Raw genomic sequence first — 20,000 nt, 5'->3', positions numbered from 1 at the left:
AACCTGGTGGTGGAATGATGACGTGAAAGAGGTGGTGAAATAAAAAAAGATGCAAAAAAGATCTGGGAAAAGTATGGACAGCAAGAGGATAAGGAGAGGTACCAAAGACATAAGAAACAAGTAAAGAAGGCAGTTGCACAAGAAAAGGCAAGAGCATTAGTTGATATGTACAGTACAGTAAGTTCCAAAAGTGAGGCTACAAATTTCAAAATTGATCCGTACTTCTTTAGAAACTCGTGGGGTTGCCAGTTAGTATATTTTATTCCAATTATTGTCATCCTCTTTATCTGATAATAAGTATCAGTGATTAACTGCAGAACCACAGAAGGTATTTCCCCATTGAATGGTCAATGTTAGTTCAATAATTGTTTATTAAAACGAAAAAAAATTCCCCTCCCAAAAAAAAAATAATTTCCCCGTAGAAACATCTGCGGCTTTCAATGTGTGATAACTTTCTAGTTTTATAGCGTCATATCGAAAGTTATTATGATTTATTTTGATAAAGCACAAAGAAGTTTAGCATCTGATTTAATGAAATATAAATTAGACACAAGTTGGTGTGGGAAAAAAAAACGAAATCCAAGTTATATGTGCGTTTAGCATTGGCTACATGGTTAGGCCTATTACAATAATCAAGGAAATATATTTTCCATCTTGTTATTTAATAAATTGAGTTGTTTGGATATCTAGATGGTTGTAAACATGATTTTCCATTAATTAGGTTTCATTATCAAGTCAGGGGAAATGAGGAAGTCTAGGCCTAAGTTAAGTCAGGGGAAGTGAGGAAGTCTAGGCCTAAGTCAAGTCAGGAAAGTGAGGAAGTCTAGGCCTAAGTCAAGTCAGGGGAAGTGAGGAAGTCTAGGCTTAAGCCAAGTCAGGGGAAATGACGAAGTCTAGGCCTAAGCCAAGGCAGGGAAAGTGAGGAAGTCTAGACCTAAGCCAAGCCAGGGGAAGTGAGGCAGTCCAGGCTTAAGTCAAGTCAGGGGAAGTGAGGAAGTCTACACCAAAATTAAGTCCGGCGAAGTGAGGAAGTCAGATAGATGAATTTTCAGTTGTTTTCGGTCAACCTTGGTGGATCTTACACTTGAATGATTTGGGAACACTTTTATTATTTGGAGAAGCCCTCTGTATTTGTAACAGTTCTGTATTTGTAATAGTTCTGTATTTGTAACGGAAAATCTGTTTGCAATCAAGTTTACCCTTTCAATATTGGTTACTTTCTGTCAGTTATTGCAAACATACTGAGGGAGGAAACTGATTTACCTGTTTATTCTGGATGGCGATGGGGGTATTAGGGCAAAGTTCCCCCCCCACCCTAGTAGGACATGGCTGGTGATTCATAGGTTGGGTAGATAATGTTACATTTGTGTCGTGGGTCGAAACCAAAGCCAAAGCTGAAGTAGAGTCCAAATGGTCGGGTCCTAGAAGCTAAAATCAGAACTACCAACCACACCCAACTTCTCTGTTGAATCTAGGTGCAGTCATGGATGATTATGTTTAATGTTACGGAGACTTTCCCTTTACATTCTACTGATACTTGCATGGTTTTATGCATCTTTGCTAAAATAATTTATAATACACTACGATATTAAATATTTGTTTCCACATTGCTCAAAATATACTTAGGGAATGTTGGTAATCCTGTGTTGAACAAAAATTTCAAATTGTTTCATTTCTATAGTTTGAAGTAATTACTATACTTTGAAATAATTACTATCACCGTAATTTTTTTAATGATTTATAAATATCATAGATTTGATATTTGTGCATCATATGTTAGCTTTATTTTGCTTGAATGAGCTTTCAATGTAGAAAAAAAATGAGTTTTTCAGCTACCTGTTGTAGTTGCCAGTTAGTGAATTTCGAACGAAATCCTCTGAAATTTGTAGCTTCACTTTTGAAACTTACTGTACAAAGAGCTGGAAACACCTGAGGGGGAGAGAAAAATTCACAGAATTCAAAGTCGAGGGACAAGACCACCAAAGACTACTCCCATATAAAACAGGTTAAGGATGGGAATGGATTTGTTTTATGCAACGAGGATAAGATAAAGAAGAGGTGGAAGGGATATTATGGACACCAGTTAAATGAAGAAAATCCTAGAAAATTCTTTGAAGATGGATTCCAGAACCTTGGTATGACACAATATTAGCAGGAAGGAAGTAAAGAAGCCACTAAAGAAGATGAAAAATGGTAAAGCAATAGGACCAAATGGAATTCCTGCAGAGGTGTGGAAGAGCTTGGGAGAAGAAGGAATAGACGTGCTGTGGGACCTAGCAAAGAAAATATACAGTCAGGAAAAGATACCAAAAGAATGGAGAGAAAGCTTTATTGTGCCTATCTATAAAGAGAAGGGTGACATCCAGGACTGTGCAAACTACAGAGGAACAAAGTTAATATCTCAGACTATGAAAATCTGGGAAAGAATAATGGATCAAAGAATTAGGGAAGAAACATCTGCAGGTGAAGAACAGTTTGGTTTCATGCCAGGAAGAGGAAAGACAGATGCAGTATTTGCCCTCCGACAGATGATGGAAAAACACCAGGAAAAGCAGACAGGACTGCACATAGCATTCATAGATCTGGAAAAGGCATGCGATAGAGTACCACACCAAGAGGTTTGGAGGTGCATGCGAGCACTAGCGGATCCAGAAAAATTTCAAGGGGGGCCACCAATTTTTATATTATACTTACATACATACATACATACATACATATATGTATATATATATATATTATTTCTATAGTAGATTTTTTTTCCTATTTTTTTATTTCATGGTATTATCTAAATCTTCAATATTTTTATTTTGTCATTATTTTTCATGGGGGGAAGACACGTGCCCAGGTGCCACCCCCCTGGATCTGATAGTGCATGCGCGTAAAGGGAACACTGGAGAATTATGTGAGGTTGATCCAAGATATGTATTAAGGAACAAGAACGCAGTGTTGGGTTAACTGAATGGATACCAGTACGAGTTGGTTTACATCAGTGATCTGCTTTAAGTCCATATCTTTTTGACCTGATAATGGATGTGTTATCTCAAGGAACAAGAGATCAATCCCCCTGGTGCATGTTCTTGGCTGATGACATCATGTTATGCAGCACCAACAGAGGTGTAGTGGAGTCAAAACTAGAGCAATGGAGGAAGGTACTGGAAGACAGAGGTTTAAAGATCAGTAGGAAGAAGACTAAATACTTAAGTTTTAATGAAGATCAAGACTCCGAGATTAGTATGGAAGGGACAAGGTTGAACCGAGTAGAAAAATTTAGGTATCTTGGTTCAACAGTGGCTGATGATGGAAATTTAGATGTAGAAGTAACACACACAGTGCAGGCTGGATGTAAAAATTGGAGAAAGATGTCAGGTGTCTTGTGCAACTGCAGAATCAATATAAAGGTTAAAGGAAGAGTGTATAAGATAGTAGTGAGACCAGCTTTGATGTATGGAGCAAAAACATGGCCAGTAAAGAGAGTGCAAGAGAAGAAACTGGATGCGGTAGAGATGAAAATGCTCAGGTGGATGTGTGGATTAACAAAAATGGACAGGGTCAAAAATTGAAGAATAAGAGGAACTACTAAAGTCGTAGAACTGTCAAAGAAGGCCCAGGAAAGAAGGCTGCAGTGATATGGCCATGTGATGAGAAGGGATGAGACATATGTAGGGAGGAGAGTGATGTAGATGGAGGTGCCTGGTGGGAGAGCAAGAGGAAGACCAAAGTGAAGGTGGATGGATGTAGTTAGAGAACATCTGAGAGACAAAGAATTGTCAGAGGACGATGTGTTTGACCGAGCCAGGTGGAGGAAAGGTGTCAGAAACATGAACCCCACATAGATGTGGGAAAAGATGCAGAGAAAGAATATACGAGGGTAAGTCAAAAAGTTCCAGGAAAAATTCAATATACTCTTTATTTAAGGAAATTCAAACATCATTTTTCTACATATCTACCATCTAACTCTATACACTTTTCAAGGCACTGTTTCCACCTCTGCAACCCTTCTTTGTAGAAATTTGGGGCCTGTATTAAAACATGTTGAAACTGCATGTTTAGCAGCATCAAAAGATTCAAACCGGACTCCTCTTAAGTGTTCCTTGAGTTTTGGGAACACGAAAAAAATCTGAAGGAGCAAGATCAGGACTATAAGGAGGATGTGGAAGAGTTTCCCACCTAAATTTCCGTAGGACTTCTCTTTGCAACCCTTGATGAATGTGCTGGAGCGTTATCATGATGGAACAAAAATTCTGCGGTGCAACTTTCTCGACGTTTTTAGCCAATGCAGTCTTCAGTTTTTCCAAAGCACCTTTGTAGTAGTTCCCGGTGATTGTTTTTTTGTCCTTCAAGGAAATCAATCAAAATCACTCCTTTGAGTCCCAAAACACTGTTGCCATAACCTTCTGGGCAGATCTCACCACTTTGAACTTCACTGGTGCAGCTGAACCTCTTGGTAACCATTGCTTTGATTGAATTTTACTTTCTGGGTCATATTGATGGATCAAGTTTCATCTCCAGTAACAATCCGGTCAAAAACTCTGATTCATTTGATTCAATCTTCGTTAAAACTGCAAGAGAAAGTTCAGCTCTTTGATGCAGTTGGTCTTCGCGCAACGCTTTTGGGACCCAACGTGCTGAAAGTTTACTCAAACCAAGATTTTCATTTAAAATTGAAAATGAACCATGGGAGATCCCAGTTTCATTAGCTATCATATCGATAGTAATCCGACGATCTTCATCCACTAGAGTCTGCACCAAAGCCATTCTTTCATTTTTGCAGTCGATGGTCTTCCCTCTCATGGGTTGTCTTTGAGGTCCTCAGACCATCCTTAAGTCGCTTTATCAATCATAAACAACTGATTTAGATGGAGAAGAATCTCCATAAACTTGTTGCAAAGCTTCAATAATTTTTCCTGGTTTCCAATCAAGCTTGGTCAGAACTTGATGTTAGCTCTCATCTCAAAATTTTTATTTTCCATGGATTCAAGAAGTTACTTTTCTGAAGCAGATGTTAACACCACGGTAGCAAGAGGATGACTGAGGTAACAAGTCTATATGGATCACTACATCACAGATAATTGTTTACCAAGTATTTGTGTTGTTTCATTCCTGTGTAAATACATCATTCAACAATTTTTCCCGGAACTTTTGACTTACCCTCGTATATATATATATATATATATATATATATATATATATATATATATATATATATATATATATATATATATATATATATATATATATATATATATACACAGACACACATATATATATGTATATGTATAAATTATATATATTATTATAATGTGAGATGATGTGTATGTTTTGATTTGATGTCTATGATTTTGAGATGTCTTTATTTCTTACAGATGACTCTTGTTTTCTGTATTTTGATATAATTTTCAGTTATTTCATATGTTTTGAGGTGACTTTGTAATGTATAATCATTCATGTTTGTAACACACTGTGTTTGTGGAACTTAAAGTAAGTGCTGTAGAGAAAGAGAGATATTTTTGAACCATTATCAGATCGCCACATCCTGTATTGACACAGCTGTTTGGGGTGAAGGCAGAAAGGCGAGGGCTTATCTTGATGAGTTGACAGGCCTCAACCAGAATGCTTTATTATATGTTTATCATGTGTGTCTGTTCCATAGTTATTAACTTTGTCTATGCCTATTATGTTTTCATAATCTGAGTAGAAAAGAATGAGGAAGTGAGAGAGATGAAGTTGAAACGCTGACAGCCGAGCCAGTTTGGTGGCAAAATACTTTTTTCTATTTGCTCAGGTGCTTAACCCACAACAGGAAATGTCAATTTTGAGATAAAGCACTTGAAGCTCCAGTCCTGTATGTATACCATACATGTATACCTGTATGTATACTTTATGTATCATAAATACTGAGAGGTGGAAGGAGAAATCTGTTATTCAAAGACTGAAGGGACTAGTTGGTAACCCTGTAGGACCCACCATATATATTCAAAAGAAAATCAGAGGAGTTAGGAGTGGCCTTAGGGATTTCAAAGATAGCAGCAGTCTCTCTCTCTCTCTCTCTCTCTCTCTCTCTCTCTCTCTCTCTCTCTCTCTCTGGTACAGTATTGTCTAAAGGGTATATATATAAAATTGGTTATCCTCCTTCCACAAAAGCATAAGTTTTGTCAAATTCGCCCACGAAGTGTATACATTTTGTAAGAATGATCTAAGGTGTTTATATTGTACAAGCATTGTGAAAATGTGTTTTACTATTTTCTGTTGAAGAAGGTAAGATTCTTACTTGATATATTTTGTACTGTTGTTGTGATAGAGAAATATTGTTTTGATAAGAGGTGGATAATATCTCTTTTAGTAAGTTCTAATGTGTCTTGCTGCTAACTATATTTTACTAAGTGCATATAATTTTTGCATATTTCTTTCTTATATGTCTGTGTTATCATATTGCTCTAATTTTATAATTACACAGTGTGTTCCAAAGTTTTGTGTTGGTGATTGCTTAGCATTTTGTTAGTGCATACTTATTATTGAGATTTCAGAGAATACTTATGTGGATTGCAGTCAGTAATATTTTGGTGAACGCTTGTGTTGAGTTTAATTAATCAGGTGTATATCTAAAACTTGAGTGAGAGTTAATGGTGTGAATTTTACTTAACCAAATTGCTTTCTTGATAAATTAAAGTTTTGTGAATTAATCTTGATTAAGAAATACTTAAACCTTACACTGTTGTCAAGTAATAGTAAATCTTTTTGAGACTGTAAACTCTGCTATAACTTTTGAACTAAGAAATAAATTTGTCTGTTTAAAGTTTTAAAAACACAGTGTTTCGTTTTGACCACCAGTGATTAGAGAAATTAATGAATGTGTACAAGGTAAGTGATATATCTGTCTAGTTCTCCTTTATCAAAGTGAAATAGAACCAGGGAAACCGTTATAGTGTTTGATGAAGTGATGCCCATTTTCCACTAGTCTGTTTGTAGCTTATTATTTGTTACCTCACCCATAACTTGATAAAGTTAGATTGATTTTTTCATGTGATAAGCAAGTTTTATGGGATCACTGTACCTTTAGAGTATTCAGACTTAATATTTTTGTTATGAGGTTTCAAGTGTCTGGGTGAAAGTGAGGTAACTTTTTGGTCTTATTATTTGTGTAATAACCAGGTACTTAATCACTTCGTGACAATATATATATATATATATATATATATATATATATATATATATATATATATATATATATATATATATATATATATATACACTGTATATGCAGTCGGATGTCACAATAAATCTTGCTTCATCGATTTTCAATGAAAATATTAGCTTTTGGAAAAAAACTGACAAGCTTTTTGTGACCAGTGGGCAGGAAAAATTTAAAAACGGCCCAAAGACAGTTTGTAAAACTAAACAACTTACCCGAAACCGGACTTAGTTATTGTATATGAGAATCATAAATGGTTCTAAGTAGTGTATGCAACTCTTTATAAGTCCCTCAGGAAGTCTGAACCCACAGTATGTGTGTTTGCGTGTGTGTGTGTGTTGGGGGTGATGGGGGGAAACTGGATGATTAAAGAGGACAGTTTTCATGAAGACTGGACTGGGTGCTACAAGCGTCAGTGTTGTGGAGTATAGGAATGTCTTCTTTTTGAACCTTACAGTCTCCATCGAAAGCAGAAAATTATGAGAATAGTTGAAAGTATTCTCAAATTTTTTTTTTTTTAATTTGTATTGCAGAAAGTTGGGAATTACTTTCCTAACGCTAGTTTTGAGACTAGACTGAATTTTGGTACTTGGTGTTGTTAGGGAGTTGGGGGGCGATGTTACATAGCTGTATTATAAACTGAACTGACTATTAGGAAGGATAATAGCGTTTTGAAATTTATGATTCGCGTCCCTCTCATTAGTTAATGGATGAATGTCAGCGCTTGCTTCTTGAAAAACGAAGCCCAAAGCTTAACAGCATACGTTCATTGTTAGTGATATTATTTTCGGTTAATTTTAAGGTGTTATCAGAGTTACTGCATTGCTCCCATTCAGCCTGAAAACAAAGTGAGAATCATTTCCTGTCAGTGTTCAGTAAATGTGCCACTCGTTTATACTGTGTTACCTCATCTGCTTCGGCTATGGTGTCCTCGAACACTGAAGTCAGAGAATGCATCGCCATCTTCCGGCCCCCACCTTTATTTTCTCCATAATAGTAACCGGTTTTAGGTTTCAGTTCATACATCGCCAGCTTGGTTGGACAGTATGTGTGCCCATGCAGAATATGATGACAACGGAGTGGTTAAGCTTGTTATTATATTCTAGGTTTAGAGGTTTTGGAGTGGATTTACATGCAAATTGATGCCATATTTTAATATGTAGAAAGCGTTAAGTGGCAAGCAACTAGCTCACTGTTTTACTAAATTTCGACGAGGGAGCGTATGCTATGAATTTACCGGTAATGTGTTCGGTATTGTAATGTATTTATCTTATATACAGATATAATACGATAGTCTCTAATATGGGTGGGTTCAGAGAAAACTCAAAAACAGTAGTCACTGCCATCCTTCGATTGCAGAGTCAATGATGATACCCATGTGCTAAAAACTTCCACAACGCATACATACCCAGATGATGTGAAAGCTGCTCATGAGAACCCTCAACACGCAGTGCTCCATCCGTCTGTCTTGTGTGCGCTCTCTTCCTGCGTAGTAAGTTCTTTCTATCGAACATCTCCACTCCGTCTGATCAGCCTTTTCCAGGCCTTCCTCTCCCCCTTCCTCCTCCCCCCGCCGCCCGTAGGAGGATAGGGCCGTCAATGCACCTCACACGCGGCGCACTGTAGGCATTACTGAAGGTTTTTTGCAGCGTCCCTTTGGTCCGCAGCTGCAATCCTTTCATTCTTTTTTACTGTACCTCCTTTCGTATTTTTGCTTCCATCTTACTTTCCATCCTCCATCCTCTTCTAACAGTTGTTTCATAGTGCAACTGTGAGGTTTTCCTCCTGTTACTCCTTTGTAACCTTTTATTCTCAATTTTACTTTCAGCGCTGAATGACCTCATAGGTCTCAGCGCTTGGTCTTCAGCCTAAATTGTGTATTCTCTTCTGTTCTCCCTTCCTCCCAACGCTTCCGAATTATACACACTTTCCGCCGACCTGTCATCTTCCATTCTCTACACATAACCAAACTGTCTCAAACCACTCTGATCCATCCTCTACTCTGTTGATTCTTTATACCTCCATATTTCTTCTCCTTCAGTTACTTTCACTACTCACTTATGACGTGAAAAACTCACCTCACCTGCGTCAGCCTTATTTTTCCCATTTGTGCTGAACATCAGCACTTCACTTCCTCAAAGAACAGGGGAATCAACAGTTCCTTGAATACTTTTCAACTCTGGTTCAAAGACGCTGCTCATCTCTTTCATATCTTCTGCATACACCCAGGTACCTCTCTTGCTTTCATCTGTTATGTGACTCGCCTCTCGTCTCATTGTAACACCATCTGTTACATTTACTTCCGGTCTCTGTGCGAATCAAAAGCCTCCATTCTTGCACTGTCCTTAATACTAGCATTTATTGCTCATTCTTGCTGGTTTCCATTCAACATATATTCACATTCAAGTTTTCCTCTTACCAGCTCATTCACACTCTTTTAGTAGTTTTTGCATTTCTCTTCCTTGTCCTAAATCATCAACACTATCATCTGCAAATACCAGGTACTCAACACTCATTCACGACCCTTTTTCTTATTCCAGTCCTGTCTCTGAATATTGCATCATTCCATCCATAAGGATATTAAATAGCCACCTGTACATCTAAACCAGTTGCTCTCCAGTTTACTTATTCTAAGGCACGTGTCACTGTCGATATAAAAAAAAAACTTTAAGTTGCTCTCAACAAATTCCTTTCTACACCACACTGTTTACATAACAGTTCTCAGAAATAGTTTCCCTACGAGATTTTTCTAGGTCCATGAATGCCACAGACGTGCTTTATAATAAGTAGTTGATCCACACACCTTTTTCCGTGTCCAGACTCACACTACTTTTCTCATATCTGCCCTGGAGTCATCTGACTCAGTTCCTGAATTAAAATTCTCCCGTGCACCTTCCCACATGTATTACTAATGTTGCGCTCACACTGTGCGTTGTGCCGACGCAGTTAGCTGCGTTGCGATGACGCAGACAGCAGTCGACTTATACATCTTACGGAGTCGTTCACATCTTGCATGTGCGTGAACTTGCCGCTGCGTTGCCGCAGAACATGTGCGTGGATCATCATGTTCAATACACGTCTTCACGTCTTGCGTATCATGCGGACTTAGCGGCGTGCTGAACTACTCTCCAGTAGAGGTCCGAGCTTCAGCATCGGTATGTCTTGTTATAATGGAATGTGAAATAGATATAAATCTCCTTATATCTTTAGTGGAGACGAAACCAGTGTTATGGGATAAAAGTCTCGAAGACTACAAAAGTAGGATTTTGACTATATCTGCATGGAGGGAAGTTTGCAGCACCAGGATATCATTGGAGACAACTATCGCCTGTGCATCCTTCAACGTCCAGTTCTTATTCCAGCCAACCTTCTCCTGTGATTTCTGCAACACCAGGTTCCCATTCAAGACAAATTTCTGACCTTTCTCGGGAACCAAGTTCTCATTTTAGACAGCCATCACCTAACACCGAAGAAATCCATAAGGATCAAAGAGGGCAAGCAAGCAATGGAGGCCCATCAAACTCACAATGTTCAGATATGACAGAGGAGTACAATCTAGATTTGACAACGCTGCCTTAATCTCAGTATTTTACTTAAATCACTTTCAGATTTGTATTATAAATAATTGTATAACAACGTGCAAAAAAGTGTAATACTGATAATCGTGTAATCTACTCTTGTTAAATAAAATATTTTATGGTTAAATTACCGAGTGTCAATTATATATCCTATTCTAGTTTTGTAACATGTAACATGACATATTAGTTCCTCGCTGGGTGAGCGGGTTCCGTTCTCAGCTACCACTCTGTTGGTCGCGAGTTCGAATCTCCGACCGGCCAGTGAAGAACAAGAGGAATTTGTTCCTGGTGGTAGAAATTCATTTCTCGCTATAATGTGGTTCGGATTCCACAATAAGCTGTAGGTCTCGTTGCTAGGTAACCAATTGGTTCTTAGCCACGTCAAAATAAATCTAATCCTTCGGGCCAGCCCTAGGAGAGCTGTTAATCAGCTCAGTGGTCTGGTTAAACTAAGATATACTTAACTTTTTAACATGACATATTAAGAAATGTACGTGAAAAATATATAAACTCTATGTGGATGCCTACCACAGACTGAGTGTAAAACAAGTCGCGAATGTTGTTGATTCTGCATAGCGCAGCTGTGTGCGGCAACATTAAAAAATCACCGCAACGCGTCTGTCTGCAGCAACAACACGCATAGTGTGAAAGTACTGGATCCAGTCACCTCAGGTACCATTGTCCTTATACATAGAAACAGTTTTCCCTCATTTATGTACACTTGGCAAGAAAAGTGATGATACAGTTTTCGTTAGAGTTTGTTCATCGAATTTTAATATTTTTCTTACAGAAAACACATAATCTCGGTAGATTTACTCTAGAATATGAAAATACAATGAAATTATATCATATATATTAAATCTGCAAAAACAAAAACGTTCAGATACTTAAAACCACCATCGATGTCCGAAGTAATCAGAATTTCTCAGATGACTTCGTTCAAGAGATCTAAAAGATAGTGTATGGATATTTCGGTGTAGTACTGTTTATCAGAACGGCAATTTTAATCGTTTTCCGTTAAACAGGCTTATTATTGCATCATCATATGAGGTAATGATAATTTCTATAATTTTTACACATTCATATTTATGTCTCGCGGTGTTAAAGGTCAGCTGGAATTAATGGCAGTAAATGATGTGACAACTAGGGTAGGTTGACCAAATCTATTTAAATCCGCAAGAGCGTGCTCTATGATGTGCGGAGTAGTGCCAGAACTTCGGCGGGAAAACACAAGTAACTGGATGTTTCTTAACGTTGCCATATTTTCTCTCTCTCTCTCTCTCTCTCTCTCTCTCTCTCTCTCTCTCTCTCTCTCTCTCTCTCTCTCTCTCCATTGCTAAAACATACTATACAAATATAGTATCGCTCAATCTCTAAATAAAAAAAAAAAATAATGAAATGAGTAGGTCTACATATAGGCCTAGGCTTACAACAGCAACTCTCTCTCTCTCTCTCTCTCTCTCTCTCTCTCTCTCTCTCTCTCTCTCTCTCTCTCTCTCTCATCATAACATTGCATTCGTTCCTTTATTGTTCCCCATGTTTTTCGTTGGACATTGCTGAAATTTAACTGTTGATTTCATTATGGAAGATCGCGTTTCCGATTACACAAGCATTCCATTCATTGTGGTGTCATAAATCCATTTGTGTAAGGTTACTTGGTAGGTTATGTCGAAAAATGTTTATTTTGCTCAGAACTGTCGCTGCAAATTACAACTGGAACGAATACTGTAAAGCTTATTACTGCATTTAAATATCAATGATTTCAGAACCGTAGAATATGATTGAAAGTTATAGGAGGTCAAGCAAAAAGCAAACACATTAAGAGTGAAGCTCCTCCCCCTTCTAAAGTTGCCAGATGTCGCATTAATTAGCAATATATGTCCGAAGATTTGAAAAAACTGTATCCTCACTTTCCTTGCCGAGTGTACCTTACACACCCCAGTCAGCCACGTAATCGTGCTTTTACAGTCAAGCATCATCATCATCTCACTCGCATTCAGCTCCTGGTGCTTCTCCATTCTTCATCCATTAATGGTGCTCCTTACATCCGCAACAGTCACCTCCAAGAACATTTTCATATTTACACTTGACAGTTTTTCATCATCTAGACTTACCTCCTTTCTTTCATTCAACAACTCTTCAAAGTAGCCACTCCATTGACTTAGAATTGCATTTTCAGTAGAATGCGTCACTCTCTTTTGCATCTGTCGTTCGAAGATCGCTTCGCTTGTCACCCTTTCTCTATGCATTTACTTCGCTAAAAAACGATTTTCAGTGACGAAAGTAAATGCTTGAATTTACTTCTCAACCTGTAAGCATGTCCCTCCTATTTCTCACCCACTTTGGCCTTGGTGGGTTTTTTTTTTCCTTCAGGAGCACTCTTCCGTCATGCCCTCTTACTACCTACCTATACCCTCAAACAACTCCCTGGTGAGTGCGTGATTGCGCATGCGTGTGCTTGGAAATAGAATCTCGCTTGAATGCGATTCCTTAATGATGAAACTAGAAGTATTCGACACAGCACAATTCCTTGAATTTCCTGCCTTAGAAGCTCATGCAAGCACTTGCAACATTCATCGGGCAAAATCAACCCCGCCACTCACAAGAAAGGAAAGCGTCCTTCAGTCACGAAATATCCTAAAGCAATTCTGTTCCGGGTCAGAATTTTCCCAATTCTCGCAATCTTGTTTTCAATGTGTAGGGTGGTTTTATTCGGCTATTTTTCCTCCTAATAGAACGCGTATCCTCTCCTGGAATAGCACTCCAGAGATCAGGGGTACGCTCTGTATTCATTATCATTTCTTCTCGAAAAATATTTCAGATGCACAAGTACACTTGTATTTCTTTTCCTATTCAAATGAAATTTAGTCTCCTTACATCGAATACTAACATACATAGGGAGAGTTCAATTGCATAATTGTTTTTGTCCGTGATTAAATATAAGTTCCCTTTTTTATAGCGGTATATGTTGGAATTAGTAAATTCTGAATATTTTCTCAGCTCCTTACAAAAACCATTGCTCTATATGTTGAAATTAGTAAATTCTGAATATTTCTTCAGCTCCTTACAAAAAACGATTGCTCTTAATCGAATAGAATTTAAGGCACAGAGAATGACATAATCCGTATCACTTTTTTATTCTAGAAATAAATATTATATTTACAGAGCACTGTTGCATGTTTATTCAGTGTTTACAGAGTCAACCTTAATCGAGAATTCCTTTCCATATATTATGGAAATGTCGAACAAAATTGTAAATTCTGAATATTGCCAGTTCGCATCGTAATATACCGTACACTTTTTAATCGCGTGTTTCCGGAATTGGTCATAGTGTTGCAATTTAAATAATTTACGTAGGATCCGCATGTCACATTAAAAATCCCATGTGTAGTAAATACCAAAATGATAACTTCCGTATTTACTGACATTTTTTTTATACCTACGCTATCCACTGAAAACCTTGAAATTTGGAAGGGAATGAACGCAGGAATTCTTCATCCGAGGGTCAAGAGACAAAGGGACAGAGTTGCAGGAAAACTACGAGAATCCAAACTGATAATGACAGTGATGATAATGTTATGCCCATAATTTACTTATTCGATGTCGATTGTTTTCTTAAAAGAAATGGGTTATTCAAAGAGGAAATTACAATAATTCCTGATGGTTGTGGTGGTTTTCTTGATGATGAAGATAAAGGTAACTAGAGGATGATTAATTTTTTAATACATTTTAAACTGCAAGAATTCCTGATGGTAATGAAAATAACAATGTTCATGATCATACCGTAATAAAGCTGGTAGTAGTAATGAAAATTGTTGTTAAATGTCTACAAGTGAAGAAATATCAAAATATGGGAGCGTTTGAAGAACTCCTTCATCACACCAACTTGATCTCGAACTTATCATTATTTGTCACAAAACAACGGAAACTACAAGAGTTCTTGATAAAAAGTTATAGCGTTAGTTATGATAAATAACTACAATGATAATCCCCGTAGGAGGGTAGTGCCGTCAGTGCGCCTCACGGGGTGCACTGTAAGCATTACTATAGGTTCTTTGCACCGTCCCTTCGGCCCCGAGCTGCAACCCCTTTCATTCTTTTTACTGTACCTCCTTTCGTATTATCTTTCTTCCATCTTGCTGTCCACCCTCTTCTAACAATTATGTGCATCTGTAAGGTTTTCCTCCTGTTACACCTGTCAAACCCACCTACTCTCAATTTCCTTTCCAGCACTGAATGACCTCATAGGTCCCAGTGCTTGGCCTTTGGCCTAAACTCTATATTCCATTCCATAATGATAATGATTTAAAAAGTACATTCATTACACACACACACACACACACACACACACACACACACACACACACACACATATATATATATATATATATATATATATATATATATATATATATATATATATATATATATATATATTTTTTTTTTTTTTTTTTTTTTTTATTTGTGGTGTGTGTTTGTGTGTGAACTAAAAGTAAAAATTACTGTTTGAAAAACCAAAGACTGTCCTGTATTAATCTGACCTAGCCACGTCCTGATCATCTAGTGACCCGAACCACAGACCAATAAGCCACGCAACAGCAGGCAGGCAGCCACCCAAAAGCAATAGCAGGGAGACAGGAAAACACCGCGACCAACTGTTCGCTGGATTGTAATCGCATTATAGGTTTCGGCAAAGCAATAAACTTCCTTTTATCGCCTGAGCGCAGGAGGGTCGATATGATTTCTTACGGCCATGTGTTCCCTCGGCCTTTCGACCTCTGCGTTTGCGTTATCGTATCCCAAGGTGTATGTGTATGGTATGTGCGTTAGTATGTGCTTTAAACGGTAATTCAGCGAGAGAAAAATGCTCGTATGTTCATAGAATATCTTTTGGGCTCTGGTAACAAGGGATCGAACTTTCTCTCTCTCTCTCTCTCTCTCTCTCTCTCTCTCTCTCTCTCTATATACTATGTATACTATGTATATATATATATATATATATATATATATATATATATATATATATATATATATATATATATATATATATATATATATACATACATACATACATACATACATACATACATACATACATACATACATACATACATACATACATACATACATACATACATTCATTTACAGTATATATAACGTGTGTATGTTTGTGTGTGTATATTACTTTTCTTCTCGAGAATGAAGTTTAAATATTGAATTCGAATGATAGGTTGAAGATAAAGGCTGTTGAGATGAACTGTTCCCGTGGTATGTATGACTTAATAAGACATGGTAAGTTGAAAACATAGGTCAGAAATGTGGCAAAAATAAAGCAGATGCCGGTATAGGCCAAAAGAACCACCAAGGAGCTCTTGAGAAGTTTGATCACGGGGAGAGAAAGCATGGCAGAGGTGTTAGAACGAAAAAGCATTAGTATTCAGGAAGCGTGAAATGGCACTCGAGGTAGCGGAAAGTGGCCCAGAGTGTTGTATGGGTGTCAAGACCTGCTTGATGGGCCTTTGGTATATGAAGCAGATGTCGTTATCGATGTTTTCTAATTTGTTCTTGAGGCCGTAATTTTTCTTTGAAAAGTAGTTTCCTCATTTATAGCCATTTCAGAACATATCGTTTTATAAGTATTGTTAATCTTTTTCATTTTTGTATTTTCACCATTCTGCCCTTACTGTTTCCAACAAGTCCTTCAGCAATTTGATTGCGTTCCACGACAGTCAATTGTTGGTACTTAATCCACCGTTTTAGACGGCAGAAGCACATTGAGATTTATTGAAACGGTCTAAAACGCACTCCCTCACTTAGGAATGAATCCAGGGGAATTCTGCTGGTGCAACTATTCCACGACTGCAAAGCCATAGCATGAAAATCATTTTATTTCGATTTTCCCCTGGAATTATCACAGCGCATTTTTGTTTAGATTATGGAAATCCTTTTAAAGTTGTTGTGCTCTTGTAACTATATTTTCAGAACCTGTTTTAACTCAGCATTTCTACAATGGCTTTTTTTCTGTTCTTGCCATATTACATTGTTTTTAATACTGATTTTGAAGTCGATGAAGGAACTTTACTTGTCATTAGTTGTTTGTTACGCGTTGTCCGTGATATTAATTACTGAAATATATGGAGAATCAGGACGAGAAATATAAACCATTTGATTTCGTAGGAATATAAATTCATAAGTTGATATCCAAGAAGCGGATGAGCCCCTGCAAGGTAGTGGAGGTACTGGTGGATGGAGAATGTAGCCTGTTGCGGTCGACGCGCTCCGGTGAGTCCTTTTATGTCAGTATATGTTGCGGAGGGTTTTGCTCAGGGGTTTCATCCATGATACACAACAAAGCAAAAGATGGATGTAACAGTGATATTTGATTACTCGCTCTCTCTCTCTCTCTCTTTATATATACAATTTAAGTATACCTTAGTTTAAATAGACAACTGAGCTGATTAACAGCTCTCTTAGGGCTGGCCCGAAGGATTATTTTACGTGGCTAAGAACCAGTTGGTTACCTAGCAACGGGCTACAGCTTATTGTGGAATCCGAACCACATTATAGAGAGAAATGAATTTCTATTACCAGAAATAAATTCCTCTTATTCTTCATTGGCCGGTCGGAGATTCGAACTCGCGGCCAGCCTAGTGCTATCTGAGAACGGAACCCACCCGCCCAACGAGGAACTAATATATATATATATATATATATATATATATATATATATATATATATATATATATATATATATATATATATATATATATATATATATATATATTATTGTGTGTGTGTGTCAGTAGACAATCATTTGAGATTATATTAAACACATTGTCATTTGAAAGGTAACATGCCAGCGAAAGAGATCAAAGGGATCAATCAAACGGTCAGCAGCAGCTCGGTGCTGACGAGTCATTATTTATGATTAGGTTAGTTATCACTGAAACAATTCAAACAGGGATTAAATAAACTCATTCCGCTTATATGACATTTATTGAAGTCACGACATTAAACACATCAATGTCACATCAGTCACGTTGATGAATGTTGCTGGAATAAAATAAGTGATTTGAACACATATCACACACTGATGATGGTGGAGATAAAACACTGGTTAAATATGTCACTGATTTTAGGTTTTATTTCCATAGCAAGGTCCTCTCAGCTGAGACGTCAAAGAAGTAGCCAAGATAGCAGAGGAACGTCTGTTCAGACAGGAACTTCCACTGATAACGCTTTGAAGAATCCTGTCTCCTTTGTTATATCGAAGTTGTCGTATTTAAGAGATGAAAGTTTTCCCTCGGATGTCGAAGAACATCCTCTCTCCCTCAAAGTTCCTGCAACTCGATTTGTCCAGTGATGGAGCGTCGGAACTTGAAGGCGACAGAAGATTGGATATTTGTGTGTGTGTAGATTATCCTACATAGTATACAGTGCAAAATATTAGTAACAGAAGCTTTCATCAGCTTTTTTGAACATTTACCAGCAAATGGAATCTGATACTTGCACGTTTTATTATATTTTCATGCCAAAAAAAGTGCATTTGTAATAAAAATATGATTTTTATTAATAAAAACAAATCTCGGTTCAATTCAGCGACAAAGGCACTCCCTGTGACGTGTTTTATCTGTAGTATGATGTTGCCTATAGCGAAGTACCGTGATGTCGGAGTGGCCTATGCCTTACCTAATAATGAAAACTACAAAAGATGCCGCTGAAATATAAATTTCAGCCCATTCATTTCCGTTATGGTAATTTTCTCAATGTTTTGATATCCTTTGTTTACATTCTAAAAAAATTGAATATAGGCTCTATAAGTGTCAATGTAGAAATAGTGCAGTGGAAATCAGTTTCAGGTTTGAATATAATTACAACATCGTAAGTTCTCATAATTGAAGATAGAAAAAGTTTAACGAGTATTTATATTTATATTTCTTATTATAAATGTTACCCTAAGACGTATTTGGGGGTCTTCAAAATGAAAACCAACAGAAGTAATTTATAGATACAGATCCCAATGTAGTGTCTGTGTCCGGGTTGCAATTTTTTATTGTTCTGAAAATGATGAAACTCATCATGTGATGATTTTATGAAAAATCCGAATCTAAATGATAAACAGTGAGCTAAGAAGAGCACTGAATAATATCATACCTCAGAATAAAAATACATCGGACGTTTATCACTGCGTATAGTATTCACAATTAGGGAGCAGAGTCTTTGTTCCACCTCCAGGCAACAAAAAGTGACAAGAAAACTCGGGTAGTTTCCTCTACTGTTTTCTTTTGTGTCCTGTTCATTGCGCCTTCTCGTCAGTTAGGTCGTACTTTCTACCAGTGAGTCATTCTTTCTACGGACTGGGGTCGAATTTTTAACCAATTAGTGCCGTAGTGAATACCCACTGGGGTCAAAATATCTACTCACTGTGGTTGTACTTATAACTCGCTTTCTACTCACTGGGTTCTTCCATTCAGCCACAGCCGATTGTATTTTACAACCTCTGACGTCATATTCTTATCAAGCTGGGCCTAAACTTCGAACCACTGGGGACGTACTTTCAACCAACTGGGGTCGTATTTTCAGCCGACCTGTCAGTCGCCCATGAGTTAAGATGGGGTCGTTTTCATCATCATAATTGTCTCTTGGGTCGTCGTACTCCTGCTGTAGCTGAGGAGGACATAAAAATTGTTATTCAGCTATTGTTTTTTTTCATTGTAAATTATTTCTTTTCATTTTGTTTCTTATATATCAACCAGTATATTTTAACAGTTAATTTCTGTGTCAACGTAACTGAAATATGGAATAATAAAAATGGCAAAACTATGAAAACACTGAACATAAACATTGGAAATACAATTACAACTTGATATGAGCACCAAGGATAGTTGCCTCGTACATCATGCGCTTGAGAAATGGTGAAATCTGGCAAGAGACATTGAAATAACGGTAGAAGTCCAGGAATGACGAAGAATACTCACTTATAACCGTAGCTAAGAGGGTAAGAAACCCTCGAAGTTAGGCTGCGGTTGTTCCAAAGCCTGTGGCGTGCAAAATAATGAGGCAGTGAAAAGAAAAGCTATGACTTCGTAATCTGTCATAACAGTGGCAAAAACAGGTAGACCAACCACCACATTCAATAAAGCAAAATGAGGAGGAAGTACAGTAGCTTCAGAGAGCATTAGCGCTGGTATACACAATCAACTGAAGCATTTATTCCTTTATATGTACAGCAA

At 37.4% G+C, this 20,000-nt stretch overlaps 2 protein-coding genes across 3 annotated transcripts in view; one reads left to right on the top strand and one right to left on the bottom strand.

The window, feature by feature from the left end:
• The window catches only part of LOC136830374 (SUZ RNA-binding domain-containing-like), a gene marked incomplete at its 5' end in the record, with an annotated part of 703,764 nt that overhangs the window by 193,189 nt on the left and 490,575 nt on the right, over positions 1-20,000 (top strand). The gene's annotated exons all lie outside the window — the stretch shown is intronic.
• LOC136830254 (QRFP-like peptide receptor) overlaps positions 17,749-20,000 on the bottom strand; it is a 290,055-nt gene continuing 287,803 nt past the window's right edge. The window contains exons 9-10 of one of the 2 annotated variants that reach the window (XM_067089612.1): positions 19,746-19,805; positions 17,749-19,434 (exon numbers count right to left, since the gene is read on the bottom strand). In XM_067089612.1, the coding sequence (XP_066945713.1) occupies positions 19,374-19,434; positions 19,746-19,805 (121 nt within the window). In that variant the 3' untranslated portion in view covers positions 17,749-19,373. The remainder of the gene's footprint in view (positions 19,435-19,745; positions 19,806-20,000) is intronic. The other variant, XM_067089613.1, reaches the window with a different exon arrangement.

Source organism: Macrobrachium rosenbergii, chromosome 46 (genome assembly GCF_040412425.1).
Source record: "Macrobrachium rosenbergii isolate ZJJX-2024 chromosome 46, ASM4041242v1, whole genome shotgun sequence".
NCBI classification, from domain to species: Eukaryota; Metazoa; Arthropoda; class Malacostraca; order Decapoda; family Palaemonidae; genus Macrobrachium; species Macrobrachium rosenbergii.
Note: the sequence above shows the minus strand (reverse complement) of the source record. Positions and strands in the feature narration are given on the sequence as shown.